Source organism: Cygnus olor, chromosome 6, assembly GCF_009769625.2.
Source record: "Cygnus olor isolate bCygOlo1 chromosome 6, bCygOlo1.pri.v2, whole genome shotgun sequence".
Classification (NCBI taxonomy): Eukaryota; Metazoa; Chordata; class Aves; order Anseriformes; family Anatidae; genus Cygnus; species Cygnus olor.
The window spans coordinates 37870777-37882769 of record NC_049174.1 but is presented as its reverse complement, the minus strand read 5'-3'; the positions used below and the strand labels follow the sequence as shown (position 1 = coordinate 37882769).

Here is an 11993-nt window from a genome sequence, read left to right as displayed (position 1 = left end):
TGCCTTTTAAGGATTTTTTTTTTTCCCCAAGCCTGGTGTCAGCTGGCTGACCTTCCTGCATTGCTCTGGGGAGGAAGGGGGAACCTCCTTCCCGCTGCGGGTAAAGGGGAGGAGATGTCACTGCTAGGAGGCTGGGGGTGGTCATGGGGCGGTTACTGTATCGGTGGGTAGCCTGATGCCAGCCTGGGCTCCCTGCGGAGGGGCTGTAGGCAAACGGTTGAAGCCGGCTCCTGGCTCGGTGGCAACGCCTGGCCCCAGAGCTGGCGTTGAGGGACTTCAGAGGGAAGTACGGTCCTCTGGCTTGCAAGTTACGGAGGTGATTAACTTATGGGGGTGATAAGCCTGCTCTGCAGCCCTGTCATTTACTCTCTGTCAAACAGCAGCAGGATCTGGTCAGAAGTGGAAAGGTGAGGAACGCAGGGATGTGCGTGACGGTGCTCAGGGATCTCGTGGGGAAGGTAGGGGTGGAAGGAAGCAGCTCCCCCTTCCCCTGCTCCCTTTGCTCAGGCTCTTGGTCCTGGCGGTCTGGTCCCTAACGTGAGGAGCTTGGTAATGGGCCGGGAGCGTGGTGATGGGGAGGGCACTTGTCCCAGCATAAATACCTGTCTTGCAGCCTGAAATATCGTATAGTTGGGTAAGATTGTTATTGATGCAGCACTGCTGATGAAACCTTTTGTGCCACATCCACAGGCTGTCTTGAATCTCACTTGTACGGTCAGAACTCTTTGCTGTAAGCCATGTTTTTGAAACCTCACATCTAGTATATGCTGGGGCCAAGACAGATTTATAGTTTCACAGAAAACTATTAATTCCAGCTTTGGTCTAGTATCACTTCTGGAAGAAACAAACTGCAACCGCAATAGTGCAGGCTGGAAAAAAAGTCCACGTGTAGCAGAGCAGCATTTACATCATCTCCACAGCTTTTTTAAAGGCCTGGCTGATGAAGTTTAATGTTTTTAAGAGGGAGAGCAGTGACTGACTTCGAGTTCAAGCCGAAGGCCAGAAGCTTGGTAACGTCCTCAGCAGGGAAGCCAACACTTCTGAGCGTGTGTGGTCAGCAGCACACCCTGCAGACACAAACCCTTGCACTCGAGCAGAGGCAACCGCATGCTCGTGGTGGCCCTGCGGCAGGAACGGGGACACAAAGGGACACGGTCCTGCGAGCGGGTCCTCGGCGCGTCTCTGGCTGCTGCGTGGGGCTGCAGGTAAGAGATGACCCTCGAGCCTCTCCCTGAAGGTGCCCTGGCGCTGCTGGAAGTCAGCTCAGCCCCTTCCATGCCCAGCACTGCTGAAAAGCTGCAGCCAGGAGCAGGGAAGGCCCCGTTCTGAGACATGAGGCAGGTTCTGCCTCTGTTTCACTACCTGCATTTCAACTACAACATCTTTCCCTTTTTTATTTTTTTTTCCTTTTTGCCAGAAAACTTGCCACGTGGCTTAAAAATTACCCCATGTGTAGAAATAATAGGTACGTGTCTCTCCTCCCAAAGCGTTACAACTTGAAGAAAGGCATATGCAAGTCATAGTAGTCACATTTTTTATTTTAACTTTTTGGGGAAGTAGGGGGGAAAGAGCATACATTTTTATTTGTACAATATTTAACAATCACTTTATTGAGGGTGGGGAGGGGTTGGTTTGTTTTTAGTACTTGCAGGAAAACAGCAAGTACATTTTGACAGTAGTACAACAACCTGTGCCCAAAACACTGACGAATACAAAGAGTAAAGTTAAAATAATTGCTTACCAAAATCTTGAGAGGTAACGAATAGTATATGGACTGAAACTGCATTTAAAAGAAGTTTAAAAAAAAAAAAAAAGTACTGCTGGTTGAGTATCTGAGGTAAATGATGTTCCATCAAGGATGCTACTTGAATCATTTTGCCCATGAGCCTATGTTACAGCTTTCTGCTTTTTGTACCAAGTGTTCCTAATAAAAGTAAACATTAAAAGAGGTTTAAAAGAGAAGCTGGAGAAAAGAGCAAACTGGTAATTCTGTCAAATGCTAATACGACCAGGAAATGTCTTATTACCCTCTGATTAAACCTCAGGTAGCACACCAACAGTTGGTACTTGAACCTACGCTGACTTTTACAAATCTCAACTAGCAGGGCCACGGCGGTGACTTCCCATCCTAAGGTGTAGTTTCAGACCACCACAACTCCAACAACTACGAGGCACAGGCTCTGCTCCGAAATGCTGCGGTGCACATAGCAGTGAGTACAAAGCCATGCAGTGTGTGATAGAAAAATTCCTTGCCCACCAACGCAAGGGGGAAAGTGGCGTGGGGCTTAAACTTCTGGCGAGGCCGAGCCCTGGCTCCTTTGTCAGCCCTGGGGCCCGCACAGCGGTGGCATTGCAGCAGCCCTCAGCTGAAAGCGTGGCACAGGGGACTGGGTTTTCTTCCTGAGCCCATGCACGGGGTGTCCCTCTGGAGCGCACGCCCACCGGCTGCACTGCTAGAGACTGTAAGGGACGCTGGCTGCTAGTAAATAATGCCAAATAGGTCCACTAGCATCAGTCTCGCCAAACCTGCTGCTGTTTACACTTGTAAAACGCTGGCGCAGGCCCTTTCTCAACTTGCCCGCCCGATGCTCTGGAAGCAAAGCCAAATGCCCTGTGAGAGCAGCGGTACTAGAACAGCTCAGGGGATGGTAGTTGTTTTTAACCAATTAAGTAGTATTTATAAAGTAGTATTTATACTATGAACATCCTTCCTTTTTGTATCTACTACGTTACGCTGTTGAAAAAAATCAGGAACCTCAGTGTAGTACAGTGCTTAAGCCCTCGGAGATACCCAGCTGCAGTTCCAAACCACGCAGGTAAGCCAGCTCAGTTTCCCTGAGTGCCCGTGCAGCCTGCACTGCTCTGTGTATTTTTGGCACCCCCAGCGCCTTGCTGTCAGAGCCCGCAGTAGCTGAACTTTAAAAGGATCCAGGAGAGGTGATGCACATTTTACGCAGGACCAATTTTTGCATCAGATCTCGAGTAACAGATTATTAAATCAGCCGCATTTATTCCGCATTCCCCGGTAATGGGGTTACAACGCCATGGGAGCACAGAGGTCTTCAGTAGAGTGCGACGGGATCCTGTTTTGTTCAGAACTCAGCAGCTACGATTGTGCCTTGCTGTGTGCGTAAAACAGCATCCCTGGCTTAAAAATGGAAGCAAAATGAAGATGTCAGTTAAGGAAGTGGCCACAAGCTACTTTTTTTTTCTTTTTATAACCAAGCAGAACAACACCGAGTTGCACCCTGCAGTGCCAGTCACCCTTCAGAGCAGGGTTCCTCTGGCTCTGTGAAGCCTTAGGCATAAACACGACGAACACCAGGACAGGGGGCGGTGGGTGGATGTTACACGAGCACCACTGCGACACCTTTCCTTCCCTCCCTACCAAGAGCATGCTGACCTAGGTCTTGTTTTATCTGTAACGTCTCTTATTGTTCCCAGAGATTAAGTTCACACACACGTAAAACAGAGCATCCTGTGGTTGGAGGATCAGCTTTTCAAGATGACATTCACAGCAAGCTCCTACTCGCAACATTCAAAGCTTCTTTCGAAAGCCCCTGACTGCATGGTGCAAAACCAAACAAAACACGAGGGTAAAAGCACACAGCATACACTAACCAATGGTGGTTCTGTACTCTAGAGGTTTATAAAATTTATTTTACTTGGAAATTAGTGTAAAAGATCAAATCAATGTAGTGAAACAGTACTTCTGAGAAGCACTTTGGCACCTATCTACCAGTCAATTTGGAACTTAAATATAAGGCATGACTTCCTACACTTGAAAATGACATGGGAGTTGTGAAAGCAATTTCAACGTTTTTCCTTATTTTTTTGTGAGTCTGTGGTACGGAGATCGGTATTCGTTACCTCTTACTTGTCACTGCATATTTTACATGTAACTAAATTATCCCTGAAATTTTTAAGCATTTGTAATCTGAAAACTCAGGCTCTAATTTTTTATTACAATTCTGGGATAAACCTACGTATCACAGACATGAAGTACATCTGATCAGATGGCACCGAGCTTTAAGTAGAGTGAAGTTGCAGACAGTAAAGAGTTTGGGGTAATTGAGCTTCCTGAGGTGATCCTGAAACAGTGATACAGAACCCACTGCATACTGTTTAGTGAAACAGAAAACACACTAGGCAGACCTTGTCACAAACATAAATAGGAGAAAGACTTTAAAAAAAAAAAAGAATTCAGAGCTTTCCAGTGTCATAGCTCACAGAAAATTAAAAAAGTCATGCTTAAGTTTTCAAATATTCCTCAGACACAGCAAACCTAAATAGTATTCCATTAAATAAATGTATGAGATATTCTGGGAAATGGAGGTAAGAGAAAAGCTTTAAACTAAAACAAGAAGGAAAATTTTGTTTCAATAAACAGCACTTTTTTTTATACACAACAAGCTAGTACAAGAAAAGGCTAAAAACACTGCTTTAGGAATGGCCATTTACTGTTGGCATGAAGCATAGCTTACCCTTTTTAAATAACACAGTGAATTTGAAATACATCATTTACAAAACATGGATCAATTTATTATTCAAATTTTGTTAGTGTTGTCAATCTCATAATTTAGCAGAGGTGGAACTGAGGTATACCTTGTTGAGGGAGGTTAAGTAATACTTGGAAGCCTCTTTGCTATATCCCACTTGATTACTTTTGTTTATGTACACTGAACAGCAGCACACTAAACATTCACAAGCTGTGTCATATTGGCATTACAATAGTCATTTTTATAAACAACAGCAAATGCAATAAAAACAAGTTACCCTTTTTTAAATCTGAAATGAAATGTTTGATTTAAAAAAAATAACAGTAGTTCATTTAAGGAATTAGTCTCTTCCGACAGGTATTAAGAAATCTGATGTCAGTTTTTAAAACACTTGATTAGCCAGCACAGGTCCATATTCTTCATTTAAGTTCCTTAACAGCGTGTTATCATCGTTCCTCAGTCCCGCGTCCTTCAGGTGTAAGCAGGGAATGCAAAAAGTCTCATGGATTCCTGTTTGGGAGGAGGAAGGGGAAAATAAAGGAAAACCACCTCTTGATGATGTTCCAGAGAGACTTATCGTTCGGTTCACACAGAAAACAGTAACGACGTGAGCAGTCCCGTCAGCTTTAGCAGCTCCAGTGAAGAGTCCTGTTGGTCAATGACATGACCAGTGCAACTATCATAGACTGGATTCTTTGGGAGGAAAGTCAACGTTTGTCACCATTGTGACCACCGTCACAATGTCCTCTGTCGTTATAATGTTAGTTAGTTTTTGCATCTGGATAATCCGTTCTTCTACGCATCCCGCTGACAACCTGGCTTCTGCGTCGTGATCCCAGCACTCCTCGATGGTTTCACAAAGCATGGCCATGCCCTGCAGCAAACACAAGCCCAACAGTGAAGGAGGAGTCACGGCGCACAGCGATAGCAGCAGGTTTTAGGCAGGTGAGGTCGCCCAGCAATTCCCGTTAGCAGACCATGTTTTAGGGTGTACCTGCCCAATTCTAGCCCTTGTGCTAAGTGGGAAGTTGTGCCGTGTTTGGTCTGAAACCTGGCAAGCCATGGGACCTCACGCCTTATTTGTTTTTTTTACCATTTAAACAATGTATGCAACAGTGAGTGAACGCTTTTCTCTACACGATGCTGCAGTCTGCTAGTGAAGTCACGGTGATATTTTAACAGATCTCACTCTAAGAGAGGGTGAGCTCCCCAGTGACTGAATGGAACTGCACTGAAAATCAAGGAGCACAAAAGGGGATTGTTATCTGACAGCAGCGAACTTCTCTCCAAGTAACTGAGCTAATACAGCAATATGCTCATCGCAAGGAGCAGAGGGTGGCATGCACTCATTTTTCTTGCAGAATGTCATCTATTGTTTCCAATAACCCATTTTTTGGAAAAAAAAAACAACAAAAACAAACAGACCAAACCAATAAAACCAACAGTGCTAGAATATGCAGAGTGGTATCAGTGCAAGTCTCCATCCATAAAGCAAGTCAGACAGGCAGCTATTCTCCCCTAAAAGATCCCAGAAATGTCTTGTACGACACCGCTTACCCTGTTATTACATTCAGTTAGTAGCTCTCCTTGAGTAAATCACGCCTAGTATTTCTTAAATATATTATTTGTAACATGTGCATTTTAGTTTTAGAAATAAAGCTCAAGAATCAGTTCTTTAACCAAAAATGTACTTTCAAATCACTCAAAATGAAAGAACATTTTACGATGGAAGAATACTAGTTCATAGCCCATTTAATTCTTACTACAGTTAAATTCTTCCTAAAAGGCAGTAACACGAACACAACACGGGATTAACAAAATCTGAAATTCAAATCATGGCAGAACTTGGAAGAACTCGGTTGCGTAACTACTTACAGAATGTTTTTGCCAGCACTCTCTTAAAACAGGTCTCTTCTTTTTATGAACTACAACTTCCTGCATGTCTTCAAGGGAGGGATGCTGGCCAATTTCTTCTTCAAATGGCAACATGTACTCATCCACTGGGCCTACAGATAAAAAAAGAAGTTAAAGCACAAGTTCTGCTTAAAGGAAAAAGACTGGTATCTTAGAATCATCGTCCTTAGTCAAAAGCTTACAGCATAGTTTACTTTCTGCTGCCATTAAAAGCTCATCCTGTGACAGGTTAGCAGCGCTCAGTGACTCAGACTTTAATTAAGCAGCAGTGGCAGCTGCAGCAGCTACAAATGTTTGCTCTCCTGAACATGGCAGCCAAGTGCAGCTCCCAGCCCAGCTCCCCCATAACTGGAAGCTTAAAACACGCAGGTGGAGGGAGGCTCTGGGACCCAGTTCTCCCAACAAACCAGAGCCAAATGTGCATCGTCCTTTCAGCTCTGCTGGCTCTCTTGGTATTTGACCACCAGACAGGCACCTGACAGCCAGGTGTGAGTGCTTCCAATACCACCTTCCCTCTAAAGGGCAGAAACTCGCAGCAGCGACTGCTGCAGCTTCCGAGAGTGTTACATCCTTCCTCCTCTAATCTGGACAGCCTGGAACAGAAGTACCCGTGTTGAAGGCCAAGCACCAGGTATCGTCCGTCACAGAGTCAGAGGGGCAAGCTCTAAGGTGAACAACTGATCAGGCAGCTATAGATAATGTGCTGCTGTAGCATGTATGTTGTGCTCCCAGATCAGAAGCCTGAAGACAGGTATGTACACAGGAAAAAGAAAGGGGAAGACAGGAGAACCGTGCAGTAGGGTACGCACGAGCCTGCTGAGGCTCAGTGAAACACGAGGTACCTGCTGAAAAACTCTATTTGCAGACACAAAAACGGCAGCTGTGACTGGAGAGCTACACAAAGCTGCGAGGCAGAAGAGCTGCTGCCCCCCTTATTTCTGGAATAACCACCCTTGCCAAAGAGACCTACAACATACTTCTAGTACGATTTAGGTAAATATATTTTACAGTACAGCAAGGCACGAAAAATCAATAGGGAACGTGAGTCTGCCTCAGAAATTTGTACAAGAGCGCGCTGATCCTGTTACTAAACAGCTTAACATTTTTCAAAGGGTAAAGTCTCCCTGGTGGCGTCTGCTCCATGAGGAATGTTTGGAGCAGGAGAGCAGGGTGTGGCGATGTGCTCATCTCCAATACGTCTTGGCTTTTTAAATCAACGTCTTTCAGCTGCATTGGTCTAGGAGAGCTTCATGGCAAGCAAGATCACTAGCCCTAAAACCTCCACGTTTACTTAGCTGAATTGAAGACTGTACCAAAAACTTTCTCCCAAGCATTTTTGAGACTGGTCTCTTGTCTTGTCCTCCATTAAGTCCAACTTATTCTGCACACCCTACAATTTCTGTTTACAGAATTTAAGAACGCTATTCACGCTTGAAATAAGGCATCCGAAATCTTTTATTGAAAAGTTAAGTGTGATGAACCCATAGCTGACAGTGTCAGAGTGCTGCAGGTTTCTCTGACACGACTGCATTTTCAGTCTGTAAGCTATCAGCAATTCATCAGATATTCCTCTGAAATCCTGAGCCTTATCTGAGGTGAACTAACACTACACTAGTGATAGTGAAGAGAAGGAGAGGGTAGGGAGGCCCCGAACTTCCATTGCACAGTCTGAGTCTGGCACCTGTCGTTAAACAAGGTTTTAAACCAGAGACTTTTCTATTTCTCATCACAGGCAACTGATTTCTTGACGCATTGGAGAGCAGTTCACAGCGATTCAGGAAGGGCCAGGGTGGTATCCTGTATGTGTTTGGGAGCAGCTAGAAATTAACATCTGCATCAATGCTCTGTGTAATAAAATGTATGCTGACCGATGAAAATTACTCATGTCTTATAGCCACGTATTTCCCAACTACACTGGTGTTAGTAATCGCCAACACACCTTCCACAGGCAGCATTAAAACACAGGGCACACTGTCCAGGTGCTAAGCTCTACAGCAGCAGACACCGGCTTCCCAGCAGGTGCTGGTGGGTTGATTTTGTTAGGAAGACTAATCTAATCCCAACTTCTGTTGATGAAAAGAAACTGTACTTAAAGATAAATTGGCTGGCACCAAGAACGTCAGGCTGAACTCAGAAGAAATCAAACACAGAGTTAGGAGTTCCACAGGAATCCTCTCTTCCTTACCATGACCAGGAGAAAATACGCAGCAGGTAGTTGTGTATCAGAAAACGCGTACCTGGAACGTCAAACACTAAAGAGATCCAATTACGATGTGGCTACGTGGTGCTGGTGGTTCATTCATTTGCTCACAAGACTACCATCCTCATAAGTGTTATTATATACATATAATCTACCTTACAATTTCTTGTTTTAAAGTACACACTCACAAATTTAATCAAGCATAGATCGGGTATTCTGCTCACCATCTGAGGCAGTACAGCGTGACGCCAGCTCCCAGAGGACCAATCCCATGGCGTACATATCTATTCTCAAAAACGCATCCCTTTGGAAGTTGATAGCACCTTCTAGTACCTCAGGAGCCATATACCTTCGTGTGCCGACCTTGAAAGACACAAACATAAACAATTGTACGCAAAGAATCAACATGACCACAACTACCATTCTATCTAGCTGATTCTAACCGTACTGTAGGGCAGTGCTAATCTGACAAAGATTAAAAGCCAGCTTTGTTATCTTTGATTGGGACTAAATATTGGAATTGTCTTGTACTGCTGTAAAATAGAAGGTAAGAATTAGAAACAGAATTTTTGGACTAGGTCCTAGAAAGGATACTTATGAAGGAGGAAAATATGTATATATTTTAAAACAAGACATTTCTGTGAACAATTCAATGTATGTGTCACCACTGTTCCTTACATTCTTCCACGTTACAAGAAGACCACTGTTCTTATTTTTTCATGTCAAAAGAATTATTACAGTTCCACATAAAGACATGGAACCTGCTTATGTTTCTCCCCATGACAGAAGTAACAGAATACCAAAGGAAAACCAGTTACTGAAGTGCAATTCATACTTAGAAAGTTATTTGAAATCACTTACACAAAACTAGACATTAAATGAAAACTCTGGGGCTACCCATTCGTTCTGACCACAATTAACGATGCATTATGTAATCTGAATAGATCAGAGCTTGTATGATGTCCGGACAAGATCTACTCCACTATTTAAACCTTCACAATAATAGCTATGTTTCTCTTAAACATTGTAATTGAGGTTTTATAATCCTAACATACGGATTTTATTTTTGTCCTTCAACCAGAAGCTGAAATTCTGCCTAAAACTAAATATATTTAGTTTTCCAGGAACCATAATGCTCTAGGCTCAAGCTTGTTATTTAAAAAGTACATGATACTAAAACAGTTCCCTGTTCCATGGCAAGTACTGAATTAGTATTGTTTTCATTTCAGGAAAATGACTGTTGCACTCCTAGGTCAGAAAGTTAGAAACTGGCTGCCAGCATCAGCACTCAACTTCTGAAGAGCAGCTCAGAACGATTAATAAAAAAAGCAAGAGCTCTGTGTTGTCCGAGTTCTCCAGGAAAGAATGAAATCAAGGGGCACGGGGCTGTATTGGGCTCAGGTGGCAGGGACTGGCAGCAGGGGTCTATAGCAGATCTCCGTGCTACAGCCCGTGGAGGAGCCCCCGGTGGAGCAGGTGGATGTGGCCTGGAGGAGGCTGCGGCCCATGGAGAGCCCCCGCAGGAGCAGGCCCCGGGCCGGAGCTGCAGCCCGTGGAGAGGAGCAGCGGAGACAAAGCGTCAGGGACTGACCGCAGCCCCCATTACCCGTCCCCTGTGCTGCTCGAGGGGAGGACACAGAAGAGGGTGAACAGGGGAGAAGGTGTTTTTTAGGGGAGAAGGTGGATTTGATTTCCTTTTAATTCTCACTGCTCTAGTTTGTTACCAATAGGCAATAAATTACACGAATCTCCCAGTGCCGAGTCTGTTTTGCCCGTGACAGTAATTGTTGAGTGATCTCCCTGTCCTTATCTCACCCCTCGAGCCCCTTCCATCGTATTTTCTCCCCATTTGCCTTTGAGCTGGGGGAACGAGAGAGTGGTGTGCTGCAGCTCTTTGGTGTGAAACCACTACAGGGGGAGAGAGGGGGCCACGTAGTGAGATAGTTGGCCAGCAGAGGAAAGACATATCTGTAATTATTAAACAAACTGATTAATATTAATTGACTCTGTGAGAAGAAAGATAGAATTTCCATCTTCCTTAAAGGTCAGAAAATAGGGTTGACGACACAGTATCCTTTGGATGAAAAACACACAGACTACCGATTCCTGTTCACATGCAGTCAACAGTTTATCATTTACACAATAAGTTCGTCTTTACCTGTCCATGTGTATCCCCTGCAGACTTTCCAGCCTCAAACTTTAAAGCTAGACCGAAATCAGCGATACAAGCTGTAAGGTTATTTTTCAGCAGCACATTCTTGCTTTTGATGTCCCTTTCAAGTTAAGGAGAAGAATTATAAATGTAAAACGTGAAATACCATGTAAAGTTATACGATATGAAGAAATATCACACAAAGACATCATTTACAGTAAGTGTTTCTGTGTGAAGGCATTCAGTATTACTTAAAAGTTATATAAAGTGTTGGAGATGTTTCAAATAGCTATAATACCAATTATCTTATATACCTCATAGGGTACTTATATAATTAACTGGGTAAAAAAGGTTAGTTAACCACAGTCACCAACCAAACTGCGTCCTATAGAACAGCAGCTAGCTTTCTGCTTAGGCTGAGCAGATTTTTCTTATTAGGCTCTTGATTACTATGGAAAGAAGATACCACAGAGTAGTTTTTTTAACACTTTGTATCTATCAATATTTCATGTCCCTTAGCTCAAAGATAAATATTAACAATGGTCTGCAGGTATCGTCCATATACTGTACCTATGTGAGATGGCAGGCTTATGTCCATCTTTCAGCCCTGGTATGTCCTCGTGAAGATAAGCCAAGCCTCTAGCCATGGTCTGAGCAATGTGACATAGCTCATTCCAGGAAACCACATTAGCCTTGAGAAAGTCGGTTAACGAACCCTGCACAGCAAAAAAGAAAAACAATTGTAAGATAAATTTCTCTCTCATCTAACCATAAAGAAAACTTTAGATAGCCTCCATCCTAAAAGGACACGATATGCTCCTCTGCCTTTCTCTGCCTTCTGATAGACTCTGTAATTATACAACTGCATAAACAACCTACTGCTGACTTAAAACAACAACAAAAAATTAACCTTTGCTTCACCTCTGTCCATGAACAGAATCAAGATGCGCCTAATGTCACCTCGATAACCCAGCACCATAATTAACTCAAGGTCAGCAGCACACATGCCAACGAACTGCACTTAACTGGGGATGTCAGAAATGGGAGCTAGGCTTACAGATGTTTAAGTTCTTTATAAAGACAACCCTGCTTTAACCACAGGGATTTGTATCCTTCCAGGCACAGGAAACTGCAGGTCAGATTCACCTTCAAGAATCCTGCTGAATGGGGTATGCTCATCCTGAGACCTTTAATTGATAGGCTTTATTCTCTTGCGGACTAATGACAG

At 43.8% G+C, this 11993-nt stretch overlaps 1 protein-coding gene across 2 annotated transcripts in view; it reads right to left on the bottom strand.

Moving 5' to 3' along the window:
• Positions 1-1522: 1522 nt before the first annotated feature.
• Positions 1523-11993, bottom strand: part of ACVR2A (activin A receptor type 2A) — a 62669-nt gene continuing 52198 nt past the window's right edge. For both annotated transcript variants that reach the window (XM_040560799.1, XM_040560800.1), the window contains 5 exons: positions 11336-11481; positions 10772-10886; positions 8838-8976; positions 6375-6505; positions 1523-5373 (listed from right to left, as the gene is read on the bottom strand). In XM_040560799.1, coding sequence (XP_040416733.1) covers positions 5179-5373; positions 6375-6505; positions 8838-8976; positions 10772-10886; positions 11336-11481 — 726 coding nt within the window. In that variant the 3' untranslated portion in view covers positions 1523-5178. The remainder of the gene's footprint in view (positions 5374-6374; positions 6506-8837; positions 8977-10771; positions 10887-11335; positions 11482-11993) is intronic.